This window comes from Cygnus atratus, chromosome 1 (genome assembly GCF_013377495.2).
Source record: "Cygnus atratus isolate AKBS03 ecotype Queensland, Australia chromosome 1, CAtr_DNAZoo_HiC_assembly, whole genome shotgun sequence".
Taxonomy (NCBI): Eukaryota; Metazoa; Chordata; class Aves; order Anseriformes; family Anatidae; genus Cygnus; species Cygnus atratus.
The window spans coordinates 36,257,355-36,283,627 of record NC_066362.1 but is presented as its reverse complement, the minus strand read 5'-3'; the positions used below and the strand labels follow the sequence as shown (position 1 = coordinate 36,283,627).

General features: G+C 42.6%; 2 protein-coding genes across 5 annotated transcripts in view; one reads left to right on the top strand and one right to left on the bottom strand.

The window, feature by feature from the left end:
- TBC1D30 (TBC1 domain family member 30) overlaps positions 1 to 26,272 on the bottom strand; it is a 51,643-nt gene extending 25,371 nt beyond the window's left edge. The window contains exons 1-2 of one of the 2 annotated variants that reach the window (XM_035544077.1): positions 25,977 to 26,272; positions 23,792 to 23,956 (exon numbers count right to left, since the gene is read on the bottom strand). In XM_035544077.1, coding sequence (XP_035399970.1) covers positions 23,792 to 23,956; positions 25,977 to 26,241 — 430 coding nt within the window. In that variant the 5' untranslated portion in view covers positions 26,242 to 26,272. Of the gene's footprint in view, positions 1 to 4,399; positions 4,591 to 23,791; positions 23,957 to 25,976 lie in introns of those variants that run through there. The other variant, XM_035544078.2, reaches the window with a different exon arrangement.
- RPL18A (ribosomal protein L18a) overlaps positions 7,726 to 26,273 on the top strand; it is a 220,411-nt gene continuing 201,863 nt past the window's right edge. Inside the window, exon 1 of one of the 3 annotated variants that reach the window (XM_050708241.1) lies at positions 7,726 to 7,739. The gene's annotated coding sequence lies outside the window, so the exon portion shown is untranslated. Of the gene's footprint in view, positions 7,741 to 26,273 lie in introns of all 3 variants that reach the window. The other 2 variants (XM_050708242.1, XM_050708243.1) reach the window with 2 other exon arrangements.

Sequence of the window (26,273 nt, the reverse complement as noted above, 5' to 3'; positions counted from 1 at the left end):
GCACCCATTTTGCCTCCACAACCCTCTGGTCCTTCAGCTGCCGCTGTCCAGCGCTCCGGTTCTGAACAGCGCGTCCCGCCGTTCCCCCAGCTTCTGGCATAAAGAATAAAGCCTTTCTGTATTTTCCCTCCATTACTCAGTATCATGTATTGCTCCATATTTATGTCATGCATAACTTACGGTCTTCCTAGAATATCAACCCTAACCATTTTTGCATATATATTTAAATAGTCATATTAGAAAGCAAACAAAAACCCCACACAACACCACGCAACGATACTTTAATCCTGCAAGATTTAAGTATACAAAATCCACGCTAATCAACCCACCAGTAATACTCAGTACTTTGAAGCCTGTGAGTCTGTGAAAACCCGAACTGTAGTGGCATTTGCTAGTTCTGGAATATGAAATGTCTTTCAGGATTTGTATACTGTAATTTAAAAAGTGGCAATAAGTAACGTAGAAACCTCACTGCCTGATAAGTACACAGATGAAGCTTTCTCCTTCAAGGCTGCTTTTGTTTTGGCATGGGGAAGGAAAAATAAAGAAAATTCACACAAAAAATAAGTACTGTTTAGAATTTTAGAGTTTTAGTTGCATCATTAAGACTTGGGGATGGGTACTGTCATTTCCCTGCTTCAGATTTAGAAGACACGCTTGACAGATTTAGAAAAATAAAAGCTTCAAACCATAATAGAAATGTCTCGAAAAATATTCGAGTGTTAACAGTAATTCCTGGAAGTAACTGCTTATTAGTATTCTACCCCATAAGTCCATGGCACTCAGCAGGGACTCCTGATATATAAATCTCTTCATAATAATTCAGAACAGTGTAACAATGCCGGTAACCTACTAAGATGCAATCATATCACGCTTGCTGTAAATGTGAAAAAGTGACTCTTGTTCCCACGCAATTCAGTGGTAAGTACCAGAAATGTCCAGTACATACAGACCAGTGTCATGACCAGGAACTCCTTTCGTTAAGGTAACAGTTACCTAACACTGCTTGGTAGCAAAGGAGCAAGAGTCTTCCACATTAATCACGTATTCATTTCCAACTCAACAGCCAAATATTAATCACTTCACAGTTTTCTAAGACATCTAAAGATCTCAGCAACAACTTCTCTCTTTGTCTTACCAACTTTTTAAGGAAGATGCAAGCAGACAGCCCGATCTGCAAAAGGTCAAGCACGGTCAGGTACAACCTCCCAGCAAGGTGGAACATGTCTATCATTTACTTAACATCACGGCAAGGGAGCTCACACAGTGCACCAGATAAGCTGTCTTTCTCTTGATTAAATCAGACTGAGATGAGACCCTTGAATTTCCATCCATATAAGTTTATCATATCATTGCTGACAATTAAGACAGATGTGAAAATTACTAGAAATAAGGCTAACGTTATGTGGTCTACACGGCTAGGTCTCTGCCGTATGATGAGAAACCTCTTGGTCAGGCCATGCACTATAACCACGTAACTCCACAAAGCCATGGAGTCTGTGGCCCCTTATTTGTTCCCAGTTGCTAGTCGGAAATATTCCCAAAATCAAACCCCACTGCCTGTTACTTGTTTCTGACACGAGAGACATCTCTACATGTGCAATTTCTGCACTCTTCACTGGATTTGTCCCTGGACTTCAGAGCTTCCCCAAGGAAATGAATGGCTATCCCTATTCCAAGCTCTCCCGGTTTCCCACACCCTCCTACCCCCATCATTCCCCCTCTCCTAACACATTCCCCGCCCTTCATGTACTTCGTTTGCAGTCAGTCCCATCATCCTTTTCATTCCGTCCACTCTTAATCTGGGGAAAGGCTGGTGACGAGCCAGGCCTCCTCCTCCTCCATCCAGTCTTTTCTCTCCTAAATTCCCTCATGTGCTACATCTTACCAGTAAATCCCGTTATCTCTGCTTTCAGTTGCCCTCTCCCCACAAAACTGGATTCCCCAACCCCTTCTCCCCCACTCAGCACCTCACACCTACCCAACCCTGCCACGGACCCTCTGCACCCATTTTCACTGGATTTGCCCTTTTTGTCCACCCTCCATCTGTCCCATATTCCTCTCCACTACATAAGCACGCACTCTTTGCGGAGAAGACTCCTGACCCCTTGGGGCTTTGCAGGAACTTTTCTTTCCAGCTCCTCCGCATGGCGGAAACGTATCATACATGCAGCAATAATTCCTACTCTCATGGACTGTAAGCACTGTCAGTACCACTCAGCCCTTTTCCACCAAGCCAGACAGTCCACAGTGTCATCTGACACATTACGTATCACCTCCAGGTCAGCCACTTTCAATTGATGCTTCATACCTAAAAAAATTATTAACCCGTGTAGGCAGGAACACAAACGAATTAACCAGCTCCACAAACACAAGCATACACAAAGGTACAGTTGTTTGGCACCGATCATATTTCTGAAGGGTAGGAGGATGGCAAAATATGGCCTGTTCAATGCCCTTGCAGCCAGGTCACCAGAAACAACTGCAGAAAAGCTATTTGGAGAGAAATTAAAAAATAAAACAAAAAACACAACCAACACACACAAAACACAACAAAATCCAGACCCGTTAGCTTTCCCATGAAAAACGCACCATGAAGCCTGACAACAAAGGGCTAAAAGAAGGAAGACTACACCCCTAGGATTCCCAAACCCTAACAGATATCCACTGCGTGACCAAAACGGGGCATATAACCACATAATAAGCCACCAAAGCAGAGAAGACCATCCAGCCAAGCACCTGGATGAAGAATCAAGTCCCTGATCCTCAGCTATGATAAACAAAAGGATGGGGCTGAAGTCTCAGATATTTTTTTCAGAAATACTAAAACAGAATAGTCATAGGGAGATGATCTGTTCTGATGCACGTATACGAGCCAGAGTTTCCAACTTACAAAGCACATCACTGCAGGTTCTTGGTACTTAAAAGCAGCTGTTGAAATGTCTCCCACGGAAAACCAATAAATATTTTATTGAAAACAAACAAGGAAAAGGGCCTAGAGCTGCTTCCTGTGCAGTGGGAGTCCAAACCTGGGGACAAAAATGGCAACATGAACTACTACCTTATTGTTGTTAGTTTTAGAACCAGAAAGACTCCTAGTCTCACCCTGTAATTTTTCTCTAAATATACATTTTCACCTGCAAAATCAGAAATAGCAGCCAAAGCTGCCACCAGAGCACACTCGGATATATCAAAGCACATCCAAAATCTGCAGTCCACAAAAACTCACTGCAAACATATGCTGACACAGATACTAAGAAAACCTGAAGGAAATTTCATTAAGCTTATATTTTTAAGGGCTCATTAGGTTCCCTCTCTCCAGCACTGTGAAAGCATGTATCCCGAATGATGTCATCCCTATTAACTTACACTGAACAATGTGGAAAGCCCAGCCCAGGGGGATTTCCTAGCTTTAGGACTATGGCATTCGTGATTGTGCCTCTCATCATCTATCCTAGTCTTCACAGGAGCATTTAAGAACATCTTTACCCAGATATCATTACCTGGAATACGGGAAGACTACTACAGGGGTCTGTGAGAATCAGGAGTCAGGAAATCCTTTCAGTAACAGCAGTGCTATAAACCTACACCAGAATAAACCTGAGACCATATTAATAATAGCATCCCAAATGAATCTCGAGCACAGAAGCAGTCAGCACAACACAATTCCAAAAGCCATCTTGGACACGAGTGCTAGTACAACGGGAAATGAACCATATATACCTCCATGCACTGCTCTAGGTTACTTTTTAAGACCTCGAGCTCACATATTTCCAGTACGCCTAGGATTAGGCAAGACCTGACAATGCTTTAGCTCCGAGTGGCAGCTCTGACATTATAAACCCGGATTTCCACTAAAAACCAAAGGATCCAACGCTGTGACGGAAGCAACCACCACCCAGCAAGGATCCCCCGAGCCGAAAAGGATCCCCCTTTGAGCCCAAAGCCCATCTCCCTGGGACACGGCAGCCGCTGGCAGGGCATCTGCCCCTCACAAGCCCGTGGTGCTGAGGCGAGCCCGCCAGCCCCGCACCGCAGACAAAGGCTGGGCGGCAGGAGGGGGCTCCGCCATGAGGCGGGGACCAGCCCAGCGGCGCAGCAGCGGGCCGAGCAGTGACAAGGGGACAGCTGGAGGGCAGAACCGGCCGCTGCGGGACGGGGAGCGGGGCCGGGCGGGTCCCGAGGCCGCTCCGCCCGCTGCCCGCCGGCCTCAGCCAGCGGCGCCCCGCGCAGGCCCGGGGGCGGCCATTTGCCGCCGGCCGCCTCCCCGCACCGCGCCGCGCCTACCCGGGGCGCCCATCGCCGCCCGACCGCCTCCTCCCGGCCCTGCCGCCCGCACAACCGAGCCGAGCCGAGCCGAGCCAGGCCAAGCGGCTTACGGGGATTAGGGTCGCGGTACCTGGCTCCAAGGTGCAGAGCAGGCGCGGCGCCGTGCGGGAGATGCAGCTGCGCTTCTTGAGGACGTTACTGAGGATGGTGCCCACGCCGCCGCCCGAGCTCTGCCGCTTGAGGCATCGCCCGCCGCGCCGCAGCGAGCCCGTCAGCCGGTCCTGCCGCATGGGTGCCCGGCCCGGCTGGGCTGCTCCTCGCCGGGGCTTCGCTGGGCACCGCTCACGGCTCCCTCAGCCCCGAGCGGAGGGCTGGGGGCATGGCGAGGGCCCAGAGCCCCGGGCCGGGCTGGGCGGCAGCGGCTCTGTGCGGCGCGGGCAGCCCAGCGGAGGTGCTGAAGGGAAAGAGGGAGGACGAGGAGAGGAGAAAAAGAGGAAAAAAAAAAAAAAAGGAGTTGCTCCCGCCCACAATCCTAGCATCACTGCGTGAAAACCGGCAGCCTCTCCTCCTTCTCCTCCTCCTCTTCCAGCAGCACCTGGGCTGCAGAAACAAAGGGCGGCGGGGGGCCCGCAGCAGCAGCACTGCAGCCCGGGGGGCGAGCACCCGGCAAGGGGACCCCGGGCTGGGGACCTCCTCCACCCAATTCACGGCCATTTCTGGGAATCTGAGCCGCAGCCTCACCTAATGCTAGTGACAACGTGCCGTGCACCAACACACTTCAAAAAAAAAAAAAAAACCACCCCAAACTACCTGACAGCATTATGGGTGCATTCTCAAGCACCTGCACTCGACCTAACAGCATCTTAAAAGGGCTTGGTAGGAAATCATCAAGGAAAATATTTGAAATACTGACAGCTCTGATGAGCTAAACCACTCGGTGCTGCTGCAGAAGGCGAGTAGGATTTATCACATCACGCTGGTCAGGCTCAAAGAGCAAGCTGCCACCAGTCCGAGTCCACCCGCCAACAGCTGTAGCTGTGACACAGCCCCTTGCTCCTTTATTAAACAGATGTTTATCAGCTGCATTACAAAGGCAGGAGAAAGCTGGCAACAGATAAGCAGTAAAACCAATTATATAAAAGACACACACAAAAAAAGTTATATCTATATTTAGAAGCTACCGTTAATTTTTCACATAAGTGTGATTTTGATCATGCCTCCTCTTTATATATCTGGTTCAGTTCTGCAGAAAAGCCACCACATTGGAGCTGCTAGCTTGCACTCTGAATAGATAATTAAGTCTGTGTGTCGGTGGTTCTTTTTTTAACAAAGGTGACACTTCCCTGCTGATGTAGATGATGTAAATCACTTCGTTTCAGTGCCAGCTGGAGATGATGATTTAGTGGTTAAAGCATCAAATTTGAAATAAATTAATCTCCCTTGGTGTACAGATTGTACCAATGGGACTGTAGCAGAAATATTTAACTACAGAAATAACCATGTAATCTAATATTTTTCTCCTCTTCCTTGGGCACCATACACAAACAGCCCCACATCAGTCTTCGATCATTTCAAGACTGGGTAACTCAACACTACACACCGCTGGCCAAAATCTCAGCAGCCATGGCCAAAGTTTCAGGACTTGCCCAAAGAGGCACTCTTGTTATCCAGACAGTAACTTGGTCATCCCACCAAACCGAACACAGCCATATCCTTCCTTCAATTGTTAAACAAATCAGCTCTAAGAAAGACATCCATATTTAACTGATGAGGATAACCAGCTGCTTTGGTACAACCAAAGAAATCAGTGTCCTCATTACTGCTGTTCCTCCTACTTGTCATCCTGTCAGTCTTTGAAAACCAGAAACAAACAGGACAATCACTCCGTGACTAAGGACATGGATACCTGCAAGGACCAGCACACCATTAAGGACAATTGCCCACATGCCAGCCAATTAATGCAACATTTCTTGTAAGAAAAATGCAAAAATGCACTTTAGTGCACAAAATGAACGAGCCAAAACATACTAATGGGTTTGATGACTCACTAGATCGTTAGCACAAATGGATTTTGGAGACATGGATAAGTCTCCCATTATGTATACATATGCATATCTAAAGAGCAAGAACCTAGCTTCTAGAAAAATGGATCACATCAGTTTTTAACCACCCATCAGCCAAAGCCTTTAACTTGCCAGCAGAAAGGCATGCTTTGTCCCACTCCCTGGACTTGCACACATCTAAGCATGACACTGCATGTCAGCAGCTTGTATAAATTTGCCCTATTTACCACTAATTTGTAAACACAGTCTTCAACAACAAGAAAATTTCAAAGCGCAGACACTGCAGCTCACAGACCAATCATCAGTTTCAAGCTGAGGAAAAAGCAACAATTTGAACCCAAAGATGTCACGAGCCATCATGCATGTAGTTTGATCCACCAAGGCAGAGAAGGCTGGCCATGTTCACAAGTCCTTATCTATAATTACTGGCAAGACAGATGGCAAATTATTAGAAAATACATTAAAAAAAAAAAAAAGAGAAGAGTTTTGGGCAACCCAGATACTTAACCTCCAGATAGTTTATAATTATCAGCCTGAGACTTTGCTTTTCTCCCCTGCAGTTCATTTCTTCCCTCCCACAAAACACAGTCACTTTCCGAAAAACCTTTCCTCTTCATTTGGCATCTCTCTGCAGTCTTACCACCACCTGCTAACTGTGCCTTTTTAGGGCCTGAGCATACTTCATAAGAAATCCTCGATGACAAGTATAACTCATGTAGTTGTCACAACCTGCCTTCTGGTGATTGGTCCTATGATCACCACCAGGTTTCAACACAGAAAAAACAATTATATTTATCCTACACCTCCCCATTCACCAGCCCACTTCTATTCTGTCTGCACTGCAATGAGGTTCAAGACGTGCAGCAAGAAAGGAAGACTAAGCATCAGCAGATACGGTGGTGACAGGAACAACAGCACAAATCGGGCTGCAGAGCAACCTTGTGATTAAAGAAAAGGACGCAGCTTTGTGCACGGAGCTTTAGCTACCCAGATCCAGGACTCCTGGAAAGCCCACGCTTCACTGGTTCTCTTATGATCTGCACAAAGAAGACTAAATCTAACCAAAAGACTAAAAATGGTAAAATATCTCCCCTGGTGCAACTTTAGCCCATTCCCCCTCGTCCTGTCACCAGGCACGAGGGGAGAATAGACCAACCCCCACCTCGCTACAGCCTCCTTTAAGGTACCTATAGAGTGTGATAAGGTCACCCCTGAGCCTCCTCTTCTCCAGGCTGAACAATCCCAGCTCCCTCAGCCGCTCCTCGTAAGACTTGTTCTCCAGACCCCTCACCAGCTTCGTTGCCCTGCTCTGGGCATGCTCAAGCACCTCCATGTCCTTCTTGTAGCGAGGGGCCCAAAACTGAACACAGTACTCGAGGTGCGGCCTCACCAGAGCAGAGTACGGGGGGACAATCACTTCCCTAGACCTGCTGGCCACGCTGCTTCTTATACAAGCCAGGATGCTGTTGGCCTTCTTGGCCACCTGAGCACACTGCTGGCTCATATTCAGCTGCCTATCAACCAGCACTCCCAAGTCTTTCTCTGCCAGGCAGCTTTCCAACCACTCATCTCCCAGCCTGTAGCGCTGCTCGGGGTTGTTGCGCCCCAGGTGCAGGACCCGGCACTTGGCCTTGTTGAACTTCATACAGTTGACCTCAGCCCATCGGTCCAGCCTATCCAGATCCTCCTGCAGAGCCTTCCTTACCCTCGAGCAGATCGACACATGCACCTAACTTGGTGTCGTCTGCAAACTTACTGAGGGTGCACTGGATCGCCCTCATCCAGATCATCGATAAAGATATTAAAGAGGACTGGCTCCAGTACTGAGCCCTGGGGGACTCCACTAGTGACCGGCCTCCAGCTGGATTTGACTCCATTCACCACGACTCTTTGGGCCTGGCTACCCAGCCAGTTTTCAACCCATTTATTAGACATCACAGAAAAAAGAGCAAGAGACAATACTTGCTTACCAAGGTATTCACTGCAAATATAAACTATATCAAGGATAGGAAATAACATCTATGATTATCAGAAATGGAAAACCAAGACTTAAATGATTAGTCTCAGGAAGTGTGCAGCAGAACTGAGAAACTAATCCAATTCTAGTCCAGTTCCTACCTCTTCCTTTAGACTGCACACACCGTTCTTACTTATTTCTCCCTTCAACAACAGACAACACAGTAAGGAAGTTTTTGGCAGTTAAGTATGCCCAAGAAGTATGCCAAACTTTTCCATCATCAGTGAAAAGACCTGAAAGATCACCTATCTGTAACAAAGGCACTTGCAAACCAGTTGTGAAAGCACTTTCTAGAAACTTCTAGCACACCAGGATGGAACTGCGATGACCAGTCTCCCATTTAGGGAGGCACCACATTCACGGGCAGTGAATCAGTGCAGGTAAGGTCAGCTGCAAACCCCTCAATTCAGATGTTGTTCTCAAGGTGGCACAAGAGATGCTTATGCAATAGGATCATGTCGGTGAGAATGTGAAAGCTCTCAAAAGCATCACAGGTTGCTAAAAAAAAGTACCAAAAGTACTGACACAGCTGTAACCCCCTTGAACCTGCCTTTAACCATCTCCACTTGTAAAGACGTAGCTGTTTTCATGAACAGGGGACGCACAGGAAGACATCTGTACGGTACCAGGGCTCACTAAGGCCAACAACAAAACTGCATGCTCGTGTCTCCCCAGACCCATGCACAACCCACTGAAGTATCAAGACCCTACTTTCCTGAGCCCTTCAGGAAACCACACAGCAGTAAGGTTTTCGTGAGCTTGTCTCTGCAACGCAATCACATTGAAAGCTATGGATATGTTAATACTCAAATGCTATGCACCACAAATTATTAACTCTCCTCGCTGTGTAACCATCTCTCACAATCACGCCATTAAAAAGCTCATATTCTGCAGCATCTGCAGCTTCTAGGCAAAACTGTTTGAGGTGGAAGAATTAAATTTGCTGATAATGCAGGAACACTGAGCAAACAAATGGCAGCAACCAGTGCCAATGGGCCAGGTACAAAGAGCAGCCTATTTTGTTCCAAGACATGACTGTTCCCAGAGCATAACAGGAGAGAATTGAAAGAATTCCTGAGAAGTAGGAATCGACTCATGCTCTGTAAACAGCATATGCCACAGATCAAGGACACCTCAAATATTTTCAGGAGAAAAAAAAATAAAAAAAATCAAATGTTACAAGCTAGATGTGATTTGGAAACCTCTACCTTAACACAGTGTTTCATGGCTGCACTGAAAGGACAAGGCAAAGATTTTTAACTCAGAACCATCCACGTACGAAACAAAAGTTAAATATAATACTACTTGATTACAGGACAGGAGTAAGTTAATTCCCCTTCTTATGCCAATTACAGAGGGCAACAAACTTGCACAAGTGAGTAAGCCTGATATTCTATTAAAGCTGTTTCTGTTCACTCCAATGCCCATAAATTCTAATTCTGGGCTGCAGCATTATTGTAGTAGGTGCTGTACAAGCACAGCGAAAGACAGACTGCCTGCTTTAAAAGGAAGAAATAAGAGAAAAGAAAACATATTAGCATATGGAGGAGCACATGCAAACAGCGAGACTGTATTGGTAAGCACAACGGAAGGAGTCTTAATATAGGAGCTGCTATTGCATTTCTGTAGACTTCATGGCACAAAGGAGTACCAAGGGACACATCTGAAAGAGGACAATGACGTAGCATGAAGTCAGTAAGAGGGCTGAGGGATTAGGTTTTAATGAACTTCAACATGGATAAACACCTACAAGTACATACCAGCACAGGGAGAAATAAGAAGGTACTTGTTTCAAAATGCTAAGTGTAGGATGCAGGGAGGAGGCATGAGCTAACCTTGAACATCGAACAGGAAATGACAAATATGTGATAACGGAGAAGAGTAGGTTGTGAAGAGCTTTCTACGTTAAAGCAATGGAAGCAAGATACTGACTAGGTCTCTGAAGACCATAAGGAAAGCGTAGGCAACTCGCACACGTTTAAACACCTATGTACGCATACTAAAATGTAGACGGGTTAATCTCTAACCGAAATCTACTGTTACAATTAATTCTTTGTACAGCATGTATGCCATCTTCTAAAAGGACACAACTATAGCCAGCAGGAAAAGAGCTTGAAGAAGTGTTGTGTGTCCCAAATGCTTCTAACTAGATCTTAATTAGAAAAAAAGTGACAGGTAAATCAGTGGAAGGTTTTTCTCATGTTGTAAAATTATAGGGTGCTGGAATTGAACAACAGCATCCAGATTTCCTTTTCTTTTTTTTTTTTTTTTTTCTTTTCTAATTAGGTTCAGCTGTATAAATTAATTCTAAAGTCCTCCTTGCCATTTCAGGAACACAGTGATCACTGTTGTCCTGATGAAGGAAATACAGAAATACAGTGGGGGGGTGGAAGCCATGGAGTGAACGTCAATTTATTTCACTGACTATAGCAGTAAAGGGGATCACGTGCAGTTACATTAAGTAGATATTTGCATGTGGTGAGCAAGGTAAAAGACATGTCATGAAGGCATTGCTATAGCAACAATGTATTTAACCAAGTAGTGAACTGCATAAATTCTAATGTTAACAGGTGGAACAGAAGTCACAGCAATGCTTTTATGACCAATAAAATATGTACAGAGGAGCGTGTTTTAAATAAAACACACATTAATTGAAGTGAGATCTCAAATAGCAAATACCTTTTTTTTGTCAGAGGAATTACCAGTCTCCACTGAAATACAGAATTAAATATACTATTTTTGTAAAGGACACAGTAAGAAAAATCACTGAAGAGGCCTACACAAAAATATTATGTGTAAGAATTAAGAAATGTTCCCTTACCTTGCTAAATGATGGAAAGTAAATGCACGTCTTGGCCAGCATTCACACACCAGAATCCTGCTTAGACGCCACATGGTCATTTTAAAAATCAAATCACCAAATCAGCAGAAAAGACTAATGCAATATATGAAAAAAAAAGAATAACAAGAACTACACTTCTGACAGTTATTGTTTGTAGTCATGTTTAAGATAATATTTGTAGAAGAAGAGAGGTCACTCGATTGCAGGCTCCCAGCCCTCAAACAGCTGCTCTTCCCTTATTAGAATTTAATTATTTGCTTAGCATCTAGCATAGAAATTGAATGTTACAGTGCGGACTGCCAGCTTGTTTGGTTTGAACTGCTATTTCAGAAACAGCAAGGTTTTAACGCCCCTAACATAACTAATGAAAACTAAAATACTGTGTTCCCCAAGACAAGATTTATCCACAGACAGAACACGTAAATGTTTTTGACTGAAAAGTAATCATCAGTTTGAAAACTGTATAACCAAAAAATGCCTTTGCTTTGGGCTGGGAAGAACTACGGGGGTGAGACCATGTTTATAAATAAGCTTTTATATAGCTTTTACTACTTAGTTGCAGTAATGCTTAGGACTTCCATCAAAGACCAGGATCAGGAGGTACAAAGCTTTCTACAGACACAGTAGAAAAAAAAAGACATCATCCCAGCACTGCCCAAGTATAGGAAGTCCTGCTTCCAGCACAGATCCTCCCTTTCTCAATTCACATGGCCACCATGGACAGAGCTGCATTACAGAGGAATGGAAACAAAACCCTTTCTGGGGTTGTGGAGGAAAATGGTGTTCACTCTAACAGAAGTTAATGGAGCTTTTAGGACCACAAATCTTGATCAGTCGCTATGGAAGCCCTCTACCAGCACTCAAGATCTTTGATCCCATATACATCAGCCTCTGTTTGCAGATGCCACTAGCTCTCTAAAAAAACTGAAATGTTCCCATTGAGTTTTGTTTGTAAATGAAGGTATTACAACCCTGAGTCCAGATAATTCTCTTCTCCACCTATCAGGTGGGCCATGGCTTCACAGAGCAAGTGCTCTGCAACCCCTGCAAGTGCTGAAAAAAGAGGTGACTAGCATAAGGGAATCTCAAGCTACCACCTCCCACTTCCTGAAAAATGAGAGTTTTTCAAGAATTTCAAGTTTCATCAAGCATTTAAACAAGGCTGACCAAGCAACAGGCTTTTACTGATGTCTGAGTGAAACGAGAAGAAAATAGTTACCAATCATGACCACATTACTATTCCAAGCCTTTTTATTCAAGTTAAACGACAAAGTTTCAGTTTATAGTCCACTCTCACAGGACAAGTTTACTGAACTGAATATGTTTATGATTAATCAACGCTTCTTTTAGAACAGAAGCCTGAACCATTAAAATTGTTTTTTAATATGTACAACACTATACAAGTGTGAATTTTGGTAACACACAAACTCTGGTTGTTTGCTTACTACTATGCAGCTTGGGACAACCCACTTCGCTCCTCTGACCATATGCTGCTCCTACCAGCTTTTGAGTGCTCTGCTCTCACTAAAAGTTTATTTTCTAGAGAGTCTCTGACCAAGTGTTTGTCCAGTGACCAGCTCATTAGATTTCTGACTTCCCTGGGCTCCTCTAGGCATTACCACAAATATTATTTAATTCCTCAGATTATGATTCCCATTTAAAAAAAAAAAAAGACCAGCTATGCACACTGATTACCTCCCCATTCCAACTTCCTCTATTCTCACTGAGTAATTGTTTTTCTTTCAGGATCTAAGGCCCAATAACATTTGTTGACAATGACGACTGGATGAGATGCAACCCAAGAACCACAAACTGCTCATACTTTGGATTTTGGCAATAGCATCCTGTATGGATGACAGGAAGAACATAGTGATTGGTACAAGTTGCTGTAATTTTTAGGGAGGTACATCATTTTAGAAAAAGATTTCACTGCTACTAAAACAGAACAAGAGGTTTCCAATTTTCACTAAGAAAGATACAAATAATATGCTTGTGTCACTTTTACAAAAGTGTTTTAGTAAGATGATGTAACATGGAGATGTAACACGGACTTCACTTCCTTGGCAAATTTCAAGTGTTTCTGAGGAGCATCCACTGCTCAGCAAGTCAAACTCAGGTTATTATTAACTTCAAATAGCGAAACACTGTAAAATCTGAGATTTCCAGAGCTGCTTCAGCACAGAATTACATGCAGGAGTATCGATCCAAATAGACTAAATTCACAGCTCGCTTTTCTAGTATCTTGTGTTTAAATGTCAAACTTATTTCGCAAGGCTGCAGAAACGTAGCTGCTAGCTGATGCTCCATAAACCGGTCTATTCCTAGGACTAATTATCCCAAGCAGCTGTTATCCTCCATTTGATCTTCAGTATCCAGGAAATCTCTTCGTCAAAGCCTAACGTAACCAAAGAATGTTTTATATGTCATATTCAGAGATAAAATGCATCTATATTACTTAAAGGCCACGTACTCTGTAGGGCATTTCCATTGAAGCTCCATTTCTCTATTTACCCTCCTGCAAGTTTACAAAGATTTAAGACAAAAAAGAAAAAAAAGATGGCATTTAATTAGGAAAAAGAACAGTGAAGTTAATTGTACTGAAGTATAATACCTAGAAAAAAAAAAAAAAGAAGGTAGTGCTAAGCTAGACAAATGTGAAAGACTATGCATAGTCTAATTGCACACTTTATTCTCTTAGGCTATTTCCACATCCAAAAGCTTGTAAGAGAAAGATCAAAGATTGTAACAACTGTATTATGGTTCCAGAGCTCATACAGCCAACCATCCTATGAACTTATACACACAAACACATCTTTACATCTTGAATGTTCAACAATTCCAGTAAGTGCCATGGGTTTTTACTACCTGCAGGTGTCAGAGCAGGATCTATCATTGGTTCAGAAGCATCTAAATGCTTTGGGAAACATGAAGGTTGGAAATCTCCATCATGTGCACTCCTCACACATCACTCCTCCATGTATGGCCTTTGGCAGCACTGGCTGTACAGCCACATTCCTCTCAAATTCTCATTTAAAACAATGAACTTCTAGTTACATCCTGGATCTCCTGGACACTGATGAAGTCCCACAGCAAAGCCCACGACTACTTTTAATTCTGGTTTTGCTCACGTCACACAGAGCTGCAGGCTGAGCCCTTTGCTTGGTCAGGCTGCACACTCCGCTCCTCCCTTCCCCTGCCTGACGCTCCCCTGCCCTGGGCAGACTCACTGGGCTGGGACAGGATGAGCTCAGTTTCACGCTGTTCCTGAACCTGTGCAGAAAATCAGCCCGTCAACTCACTTAACCACAGTAATCCCAGCATGACTTCAGTAAAAGCGTCGCTTTTCCAGTTCTTCAGGGAAATAGGAGGCTAACTGAACTTCATCAGGTGTCCATCCTGATGACTACACGTGTGAAGAGAAGACTGTTGTCTGAGATGTTTCTGATGTCACGACTGACTGACAAGGGACTGCAGATAGAGAACAGGTTGTTCTGATTTTTCTGTTGTTGTTATCATCAAACAGCAGCATCCTTCCTTCAGGAGACTAAAGCGTCTCCTCAGTTCAAGCTGATTCAATACCACTTCTCCAATTTACTGCAGTACTAGAGAAATAAGATGTCACTTATTTGAGAAACCACTTTGCTCAGGGAAATTAGCAAATAACAACCACTAGAGCATTACTTGGTAAGGAATCCAAAAAAGAAACCCACATGCAATAATCTATCAGATTAATCCACATTTCTAATACTCAGCAAGCATTTTATGTAACAAGTACTATCCAATACATCAACTTTTCATGGCACAGCTGTTGTGAAAAACGTAGTTCAAGCGCATTCAAAATTCTACCTGCATCACAAAACTAATCCCATGAGGTCTGCTATTGCTTTGTAGCAGAAACAGGACCACCGTTACACAGAAGAATATGGAAAAGGCAGCAGTCAGTAACCCAAGTTGTACACGTATACAAAATAAGCACAATCTCGGGTGTAGCACTAACTCAACTATTTCTATGTTGTCACAGCTGCTAGCACACTGACAAAGAATATTCATAACACGCTATAACAAACACTGTACAGATTACAGGATCACTACCAAGTTCTTGTCGCTGAGTTATATACTGAGCAACCTACAGTTTTCAATTGCAAACTGGGCCTAGGTTCAGCAGCAAGATTATTGATCACAGAAAGATTTACTGAATTCACTGTTCAGATCCATGATAAGCAATGAAGTATTTATTCTGGTAATTTATTTCATACCATAGCCACGTTCAGCTGTTAATACCCCATCAGGTGTCTGCACAATACACAGTTGTCGTAGAACTGTTTCACTGAGGACACTGTAGTTAGATAAGCAGCGGCTGATGCTTTCACCACCTGAGGTGGTGAGCATTACAAGATGGCAGTGCCCCTTTCACCTCAGCATCAGAGACCAACTACTGACCATGCCTGTTTGACACTGCTCACAAATTCAGCCCCACTTCACCCTCACCCCAGATGTGTGCCACTTCCCAAGGCAAGTATTCAAAGTGGGAGGAGAAGGCAGCATGCAGGTGTATGGTTCTCAAGTTCGCAGGGCCTAGAGTCTATGGAGAAGTGGGACATCACAGCTGGTTGACCAGGGCCTCCTAGGTCTCACCACACTCCTTTGAGTGAAGGCTTGCTGTCTCCCAAAACATGCTTGACACAATTTACCACCAAACAGCTGGTCCACAGCTCCTTTATCACATGCGGTAATATATTTGAGGGTCAACAGGCAGAAGAGAACAGGAAGCTGAAGGCTATCTCCTCTCAGAGGAGAGCGCCTGAGTTCCCCTGCCCATTTTGCTCAGCACCCACCCATCTCTGAACAAACCCCCGCTGTCTCCCTTCCCCAAGAAAATCCCACCCCTCGAGAGACAGCAGCTCTCACCGAGCAGGAAAATGAGCCAGGAGGCAGTACCTCCCCCAAGGAGGTAGCAATCTTAGTCAGCAGCCTTCAGTGTCCCCAGGAAGCTACCATCAGCATCAATCTTCAGCTTTGACTGTAGCCATTCCCCAATAAACGTAGTAATGGAATGACACCTACAACAACAGAAGTGGCAGTCGGGTATATCTGTATATCCCCTGCTGATACTGAGCACTGCCCAGTGTCCTCTGAAAGTGTGAGTGCCTAGACCCTGACCAGACTCCCAAGGTTCACAACAAAAGCCATCCTACCTCTGGATCCTGCCACTAGTTGAAGCAGCAGTCAAGAAAGTTTGCCTAGTTAAATCCTGAAAAATTCAGTTGAAGAAGCCCATGATAAAAGCCATTCCTGAGAACTGTGCAAGTTTTAGCCAATGACAGAATATGCGACAGCATTTGTTCGGGTGGCGCAGTGACATATTTGCAATGCAGGCAAGACACTTCGGTGGCAAGGGACAAAGAGGCATAGTAGGGAATATCTGACACAGAAAAATAAGGATCCACATAATCCCCAAAGAGGCAGAAGAAAAACATATGCCTTAATTATGAGTGTCAGCTCTGCAGCTCCCTAAATCAGCTTGGCAACCCCAGAGTCGAGCTGCCAGTGAGCGAACTGCAGAGATGGATGGCTGCGTATTCCCAGGAAAATCTCAAGTTTGTTGGAAACACACTTTAATGGAAAACTCCATCATAAAACACCAGCTTGTGGAGAGCAAAGTCCTTTCGTGGCAAAGTATTATCTTTGACAAAAAAAAAAATTAAATGCCAAAAGCATAATTCAATTTTTACTCTTTTTAGGATTAGACATTTTAATGTCTTAAAAATGGCTCATTATATAACGAGAAATGAGAAAGGGCGAGGAGTGTCAAAATCTGAACAAAGCATTTTAGCTCAAAATGTAAGCTTTCAGAATTCTGCTTCATAAGCAACTGAATTTCGTGAGTAGGTGTTTTATTTCATGCTGGAACAAGATATTTTTGTTGCTGTACTCGAAAAATCAGAATTTCCCTTCAAGTGAGGATTCCAGGTTCTGTACTGCTCTAAGCACTAGTTCTTGCCCTCTTTTCAATTTCGATACTCTGCAAGTGCACAGTCGACAGAAACTTTTCAGATGGGCTATGACCAAATCAGACAGCAAATCCAGCCTCTCATTTTTTAGAGGAGAAAAAAAGAAAAGATTACTTCCTTTTTTACTTTAGAAAAGGAGAGAATTCTTACTTCATTTCAGGAGTGAAACTGAAATTAACCCTGAAGTGGTCTTCTGAGTGGTATCAAGTCTGTACAATCACACCATTTGCTACGTTTGTAAGGAAACTGACCGGACAGTTTCCCAATCTAGAACTTATATTACAGCTTTCGTTCTACATTGGAGAATATCAGCAAGAGAAGATGGCGGTCAGATGAATTATTTTGAATTAGGCAGCCAAGGGCTTCTCTGGCCTCACACCGGTCAGCTTTCTGGGGCTAGCATTAGTCATCCTGAAGAACTGTCTTGGGACAATGAAGTGGGATGGTCTGAATTCTCCATGGAGCTTACCAATACTACAGATTGCCAAATGACCAAAGATGTCAACATTCATCCATCTACCTCAATTACATATAAAATCCATACTCTGTGTGCACATCCCATCAACCAGTTACAAGATCCTATTCTCATAAAAATGAAGTAACCATGGAATTCACTACCTAAACAGTCCCCAGGATTATTCAGATACCGACTGTCCGACTGTCAGCCTTTAACACAGAGCTGGCACTTTCTGTGTGAATAGCTTCCATAACTGCATAAAATACTAAAACAGCAGACTTTGAATAGTGTTTAAAAAACAAAATTATTGCCCTTTCAACAATCAACATCTTGTTCACTGTTCCACACTGCTGGTATTGTGTATGAGAACACTCACTCTTCTGTCTCAAAGACTCACTAACAAATACCAAGAATACACAGCCTGATGTTTGTTAGCAAATACTAAACATGACACACGACTATTTATTGAAACACTTCTCCATGACCTGTTGCACAGTGATGAATGATGCTATTTGCAAGTAATCCTCAGACCAGGCTCCTGTTGCACTGGAATAGGCTTTCAGGTTCCTCAGGATCTTGGCTGGCTATAGCTGAATGAAATATTATAATTAAGTGTCATTTAGTTTTATAGAGGCATATTCACCACTACAGTTGGCTCTTTCTAAGGGTTCTCACAGCTACCTTCCACAATGAGCCAAGCTTCAGCATCCTTAGAAACAGGTTCTCTTCTTTCCTCTATTACTTCAATCCCTACAAACCAGCACAGGACATCGAATAAATTAAAAAATCCTTGCTAACCAATCCCTCAGCCCACCTCCACATCCTGAGTCATAAATAACAGAGAAAGTCTTTGCTCTATGTAGCATAGGTAACAGTCTGTAGACAATAGCAACAATTAAAAGTCAATAGCAGTATTCCATTTATTTGTCGTAGCAAATATGTATTGCTACAAGTGGACAACCAACTGTAAAGGTAATTCAGCATACCTCTGGCAACTATTTAAAAAGCAGCTGAAAATGATCATCACATTTTCAGACTCATGATTCTGTTTCTTTCCATTTCCCTTTCCCCACCAGAAGTCTTCCCAAGGACAAAAGACCAAGTAGAATAAATTAAAAACAATTCATTAGGAAAAAAAAAAAAAAAAGCAGCCATAAGCACTATTTCTTAGATATAAATTTCAAAAAGTCACAGCATCAATTTAAAGTATCAAATTCATTAACACCCATGAAGGATAGGCTAGTAATATAAACAAGTACACAAAACCAGATGAGATAATAGGAAATCTACTGAACTGAAGCATTCAGCCAACTGAGTCATTTGAGGATGACTCATATGAAATCAGACTCCATGAGAAGCAAACCTCCTCTTTTAACTGCATCAAAGCAGGAATGTATTTGATAGATCAATTGAATAGTTATTGCTACAAAAAAAAAAAAAAAAGGTATCAAAGCAAATCCATCTGGCTTCAAAAATCAGAGCTATTTAAAATTAGACAATTAAAATTGGAAATCTAAAGAAGAGTTGGAGATGAACACAGCAAGTACACAACAGTTTCTCTTTTAATTGCAAACGGAAATTGCACTGACAATATTTTAATACAAAATATCCTCTTCTTTACTAAACATTTCAGACACCAAAGTGACAAATGTGAATTGCAAATACAAGTTTGAAATTTGTCCCCCACTTCATAACAATGGAGAGTCAGTGAGTTCTGTCTGTTTTTTTGAGCAAAACTCCCACAGTAGCAGCATCTGCTGAATAGTTCAGATCTTCATAGAGAAAGAAATGAAACCAGAGCAATTGACATGTTCCAGCTTAAATGACATTCATACAACTGCAAGAGCACCTTAAACTACTGGGTTTTGAGAAGTATAAAGACAGGTAAGGCACACTGACCTGCATGAATTATTATTACAGCAGCACACAAGTATATACCCCAGGTTAAAAAAAAGCAAAAGATATCTGATCCAGAGTGACAGTCAAATCAACATTAGCTGTGTTAGCAGTACACAATATGTTGCATTAAAGCTGTTCTCACACCTTATCAAACTTTCACCTTCTGAACTAAGATTTGTGAATGTCTGTCTCAGTCTTATAGCAACTGAGTGAAGACAGGGGACTGAGAGGTGAGCACATGATTAGTGCACGCAGGCAAAAAGACAAGGAAGAACATATGAAAAAGACTGAGGAACAACATGAAGAAAACTCAACACTGAAGAGTAGACAACATGTAGGAAGGGAAAAAAAAACACAGAACAAAGCTGAGAAGTCTGATATTTAAAGACAACGATCAAATGAGAAAAGCTAATAACGAATTAGGAAGGGAAGAAAAGTGTGGGAGATGGGACAGGACACACAGATGAGGCAAGACTGAAGCTGAAGAAACAAACTTTGGAGGGAGAGAAAGAGAGAGAGAAAGCAGAAGTTTAATCTGCTTAATCAAGTTGAAGTTTAATCAAGAACTTTTGCATATCTAGATTACACTTAACCAGAGGCACCAAATGAAGATGATCTTGCTCATTCATCTTCTAACCACCTCATAGTACTACGATCTCAGACAGGGCTTTTGCACTTTCCCCCAGGGGAGCTCCATAACCTGTGAGAAGTACTGATGCTACAGTGAGAATAACATTCTCAGCAGTCAAAGAAACAGGCAAGCAGTCCACAGCCTGGTCATCTCCCAGGGAACTCTGTCCATCCCCTGGGAACACACAGGGTACCTCTTTGTGGCCAGGTAATAGCAGTTTGTGCTGGCTCTCTGTCTAGGTAAGATGCACTCAAAGAGATCAAAAGCATTGCTAGTAAGTATAGATATATAAACCTCTCAATTTCTATAGACCCCAAAACATTCAGCTTGCATGATCAGGAGCTTCTGAAATAACCTCGGCAGCCATGTGGGAATTAATAATCTCAGTTCTAATTAAGAAACCATCTGTCACCATTTTTTCCAACCACTTCACACGTGAACCCTAATACTTTCCTGAGGAATAACATTTATTCGCTAGGCTGCACCTGACTTAAACCTTTTCATCCAGTTATTGCCTGAACATGTTTGCGAAGCACTTTACTTCATGTTTAAGGGAAGTATATGAAAGCCACCAACCTATGAAAAGCAGAGAGAAACCTCATTCTCTGCACAAAATAAAACATACTGTCTCCCTCTGCTGGCCCTGCATCAAATTAAACCAGGAGGAGAAAAAGGAAACAAAAAACAAAATCTCTGTGAAAGTTTCTACTGAAAATATTACTTCATTAAAAATACACGAGAATATTAATGCACTTTCTGTTAATGTAACTTTGACTTATTTTATACTGAAACAGATTTAAGCATCCTTGCTTGCCAGCAGGAAGACTGAGTTATAATGGAGCAGGGTAATTTTATTTATAAATGTCAAGACAACACATGCTTTTTTATTAGAATGACAGGCAAACAAAATTTGTGATTCTAAGAATTTCTGATTACTCAAAATACATTTAGTAATATAAGCTTGTTGTTACTATATAAAAACAGGACGAAAGATAAGAATGGGATGTCTTTTGCATGTCCTTTAGATGAAGCTGAAAAAAACTTGATTTTTTTTGTCCGTACTCTGCTTTTCTCAAGTGATACACTTCAGCGCATGAAGCACTGTGCTTGCTAAGCTGGATTTGAAATAGTTCACAATGCTCCAGAAGAAACTTAATTCTTGTTATTCCGAATAAATCAAAATTGCAAAGGTAAGAGACTTTGTGCCTAGAAGCCGTATTTGGCATCAGGCCACCACTGTTATTTCTTTCTTACTGATGTTCTTCACTGGAGTGTTTTTGTTTGTTTTTAAATTGGGGATGAAATACGCATTATTAAAATGTAACTGGTGAGGCATGTATCTTACAAACAGTCTGTAAGAGTACTGCTTTCAGCACGTATCCAACAGAGCAATTGATCCACCACCCAGCAGAGCCATAGCTATTCATGTATCCAACCAAAATGCATTTTACTCTGCTGTGAATTTTGTTTTCTATGGTAATATTTATTTGTATGCAAAACACACATTTCTTACAGACACAGAACTTTCAGATACTGAATACATACAGTTTTAAACATGCAGTTGTTTAAATAGTGTCTGTTTTCCTTTTTTGTTTTTTTAAGCAGACTAAAGCATGACAGACATTTCATCATAAAATAAAGGATAAATTTTATCCTTTGTAATTCCCTACTTAATTGAATTTATCATGAGGAGTGAATTCAACAGTGTTCAATAACAAGTCTGGTATAAAACCAAAATTGAGAATGAAGACACGTTTTCCATCTTTTTCTGGAACAGTCTTCGTTTGCAATTTGTTCTGTACAGATTGTTTAAAGGTAGCATTCAAACACGTGAACGTGACCCTAAGGTTAATTTGGCTTTCTACCTCTACGCATAGCTTTCACTATGTCAGGAAAAAAAATTGTGTGGCAGTGGTATTAACACACTGCGAAACCCTACAGAAATCAATTGAGGCACCTCTGTATTATTATCTATTTTGCAACATTAGAATTAATGATAACACCGGTAAAAGATTTTTTCTTTGTTTGCCACTAAAAATATTCTTTAAAAATGAAAAAATATTTAACAACTTCTTAGTTACTTGAGAAAGATTTTAGTACTTACAGAATATCGTAATGGTAATGCTGTACATGAAAGCATATTATAAAGTTTTATGGCACGTAACATAATATTCCAAGCATATAATTTCATCAGAAGAATCCGGAATAATAAAATCATCTACAAATCAATGTTTTCAATATTTAAAAATGAGGTAGTAGCTGCTATTTCAGGTGTTGCTAGCAAATTAACGGAAAGAGGCATTATGCTTAAAATGTAAATGTATCTGACGTTTATAGAGACACGTTCATATTTAGGATGAAATCCCCATCTCTCTTTAACTCAACTTTTTACTTAACAAATGAGGTGAGGATGTTCAGACCTTCAGACTTGATAGTCAATCCTCTAAATACTTAAATGCATGCGAAATTCAAATAACATAGTTTCATTTAAAAGGAGACCACAGTGTATGCTCAATGCTGAGGACTCAATTATCAAGATGATGTTGAGAGAGAAAAATAATAGGTGAGAAGAGAAATATGCCTAATTAGTGGATGTAAGTCAAGAACTTTCATGCTGCATTTTAAGTCAAACAAAGGAATGGTTATAAATACTAAAAAATTAATGGACCAACCCTTAACTAAATTAAATTAGCACATGCCACTATGGTAAGATTCTTCTAATAATATTTTTACATGCACCTCAAAGCTCCTACAAGCTTTTTTGTGAAGAGACCATGCTTTATTTACTGTACCTGAACATTTCTGTACCTGTCACGCAGCATGTTAATGAAAAAATAAGACAGGAAATAGGTTATTCTCAACATGTCCGTTTGACAAAGGTATAATTTCTACTTATTTTTACATGTGACATTACATTCAGTTTCACTTTAGCAGAACAAACAAAAGCACTACTGTGCGTCTTTGGAGGACAACTTGGCCAAGGTTAAAAAAAAGGTTTCACTGTCTCAGAAGAAAAGACTAAAGAATTAAAGAACAGCATTTCCCCTCTTTCCCACACATTCCCCTTAAAAAACAAAATACACAGGTGCTGATAAAACATTTTGAGGAAAGCGGGTTTATTTTTACCGATACTCTTCATCTTGAAGCAATTCAATAGAAAGGAGCTACCTACATGCACTACTAGCAATGCTCTGGGAAGACAATTACATATGCCATCAATAGCTGCCAGCGAGCAGAATTTCCAATTCCAGCATCTTCCTTACAACCATATGAAGGTACACGGTTAAACACAGCATGCACAACCAAAAATTCATCTCAGAATTTTTGTAAACTAAAGGTGAAGGTGTCTGGCAGACAATCTACAGTAAGGGTGCCGCACCAATCTACAAAGCTGAGGCTCCAACAGCCTACCTAGTCAGTTGTTTAAATCAAAGTGTACTTTGCCTTTTCCCAGGTGCCACAGACCACTGCACGCTAGTCCTATCTAAGGGATAACACAGCCTTGCCTCTTGATTTTAAATTAAGTGCTTAATTGAAATACTGCCCATATTAATGAAATAAACTTCTTACACTAATATACATATACACAGAACAGTACTTACATCGTTTCTGGGAAACAGCCTGTAAACAAGCTGTGACAATATCGCAGTTCTTCTGGACTTTATGTACAAGCCTGTCTTTCTGCTTTAGAAGACGAAGCAACTTTGCTGACTGGACAGAAATTCTGTAATTCAGTTCCCGTTTTATAGTTGTCAATTCATCAACATCTGCCAATAAGCATAGAAAATAGCTTCAGTCCAGGATGAAACACACATAAACAGCTTACTGTAGTTGACATGCGAAGGGATTTTCCCCCGCAGACATTTACGTATACAAACTTTCAATAAATGACAAGTTCTACTGAATGGCACAATTCCCAGTTAACACATTTTCAGGATCTGAGCCAAAGACTTTAATTTTCATTTAAACTAAAGTACCTCAACTTACTGCATGGTGTAATAAACTAATTATACTTCTGTAAACTGGAAATTATATGACAGATGTACACAGAATACATGTAGAGTAGCAAAAGCAGGGGGTATATTTTAAATACTGAAAGTTGCCTGTGGAAAACGTGCCATGGGCAATAAGCAAATGATAAGAGGCAAAGGAACATGTTCAAAAAGCTGCCTCCAAGGCCAGAAATGCAAGTCCAGGATGAACTCTAAATGGGAAACTCTTTCCACTAAGAGACAAACTACTGTGGCTTCCATTTCTTTTCACCAGTCAGTCACTGTTCCACCACACCCCCTGAGCTCACCCAAATCATTCTGCTTAATTCTAATATTCCTATTAGCCCTCATGTGGTGAGCTTTGGGTCCAGGAGAAAAGGAAGTTGTGTGGGAGATGTCTTAAGTCCATTAAAATTTGGAATTCTATCCTCTTGTCCTCAAAACAGCGCATCCCATCAGTGAATGCTTGGGTCTTGCCTATCGCACACTGACCTCTTCAGGTCTTTGCTGTAACAGCCTGGTGAAGTTTGCCACTAGTATCTGAACAGCCTTCTTCCTAAGGCTGTTATCAAACCTTACATCACTTTCAATCCAATCTTGCCTCCCTGATGCTGAAAGAAAAGTCAATCAAAAAAAAAAAAAAATCCATACTGTGGTAATCTGATCCAGTGAGCAAAAAGTTCATGAATCGTGGAAAACCTACTGTTAGTGAGATGGTGACCAGCTCAACTCATACAGCAAAGCCTTCCCCAAAACTCTGGGGAGCCTAGAAAAAAGGACAAAGTAGGCTAAAATGTTAGTTAGTCATGGGGTGATAAAGAGCCAGGTACAAGGCAAGGCAGGGCAGCCACTGGTACAATCCTGTATTTTGTAGTCTCCACCCATTTTGGCACCTGCTGCTCAGTTGGCGCCTCCAATCATGGGGATCAGGCAAGGTGACTTCAAATCACATTTATGAACCTTACGGGAAAAAAAAAAAAAAAAAGTATTCCTATCGATTTGTATGGTCACCACAAAAGCAGTGAGCTGAATTTTATTCTTTCTTGCTCATTCCAGTTAGCTGTCCCTATAAAAACAATGAATCAATTTTGCAGCAAAATTTAAGAGGTTTTATTCTCTAACAAGTATTCCCAAGGAAGCTGATTCCTTGCTGAGTCCCAGATCACCATGGGACATACGGACCGTAAGCTACATCCTGTAACATCATCACATTAAGAAGCCAAACACGGAAGCAGAAAGCTGTTTGCACAGCCTGAAAAACAGGCACGTTTCTTCACCTCCTTTCTTTCCTTGCCAAAACCAAGAACATTTTAAGATCGGGAGACCAGAGCCCTTTGCAGAGCCTTCTTCGCTGGGTCAGCCTGGCGCTGCAAGTCCCATCCTCTCACAAGCATTCACCGCCATGGCTGCTTGGTTGTCATTAGCGCTGTTTGGTGGCTTCGTTTTTGATTTTAGTGGTGTTTGATGGCTTCGTTTTGATTTGGGGTAGTTGACTGTTGCGTTTACACGTTGTATCATTTTGCTTTCCCCTGGAAGTTTACCTGCAGGTGAGCTAAGCCTAAAAAGGCAAACCTTAAGCCTCCCAGAACAGAAATGACCTGAGAAGAGCAGCTGCCCTGTGAGAAGAGCAGCTGCCCCGTGTGATGCAGCACCTCTCATAGCTCCCCAAATTAAAAGGGATGGGGTGGGGGTCACACGGGGAGACCCGGCCGGTACCAGAGCGGCTCCTGGCACCTCAGCGCCGTGCCTTGCTGACGTGAGCCCCTCGGGGAGGGCTGTCCCGGCCGTCCCGTACCTTTGAGCCGCAGGTACCCGCCCTGGCTCGGCCGCCGCTGCCGCTGCAGCTCCCGCAGGACCCCGGCGCGGGCGCTGCCCGCCTCGGCAGCGCTGTAGAGCTCGGTGAGCAGCCCGCTGACCAGCGACGAGGTGCGGCTGGAGCGGCCACTGCGGGGACCCTCCTCATCCTCCTCATCTTCTTCCTCATCCTCCTCCTCCTCCTCGGGCAGACTGTCGGCGCTGCTGCCCGCCCCCCCTCGCAGGCCGCGCTCCGCCGCCTCCATCTTGTGGCGGCCGCGCGGCACCGCCGGGTTCC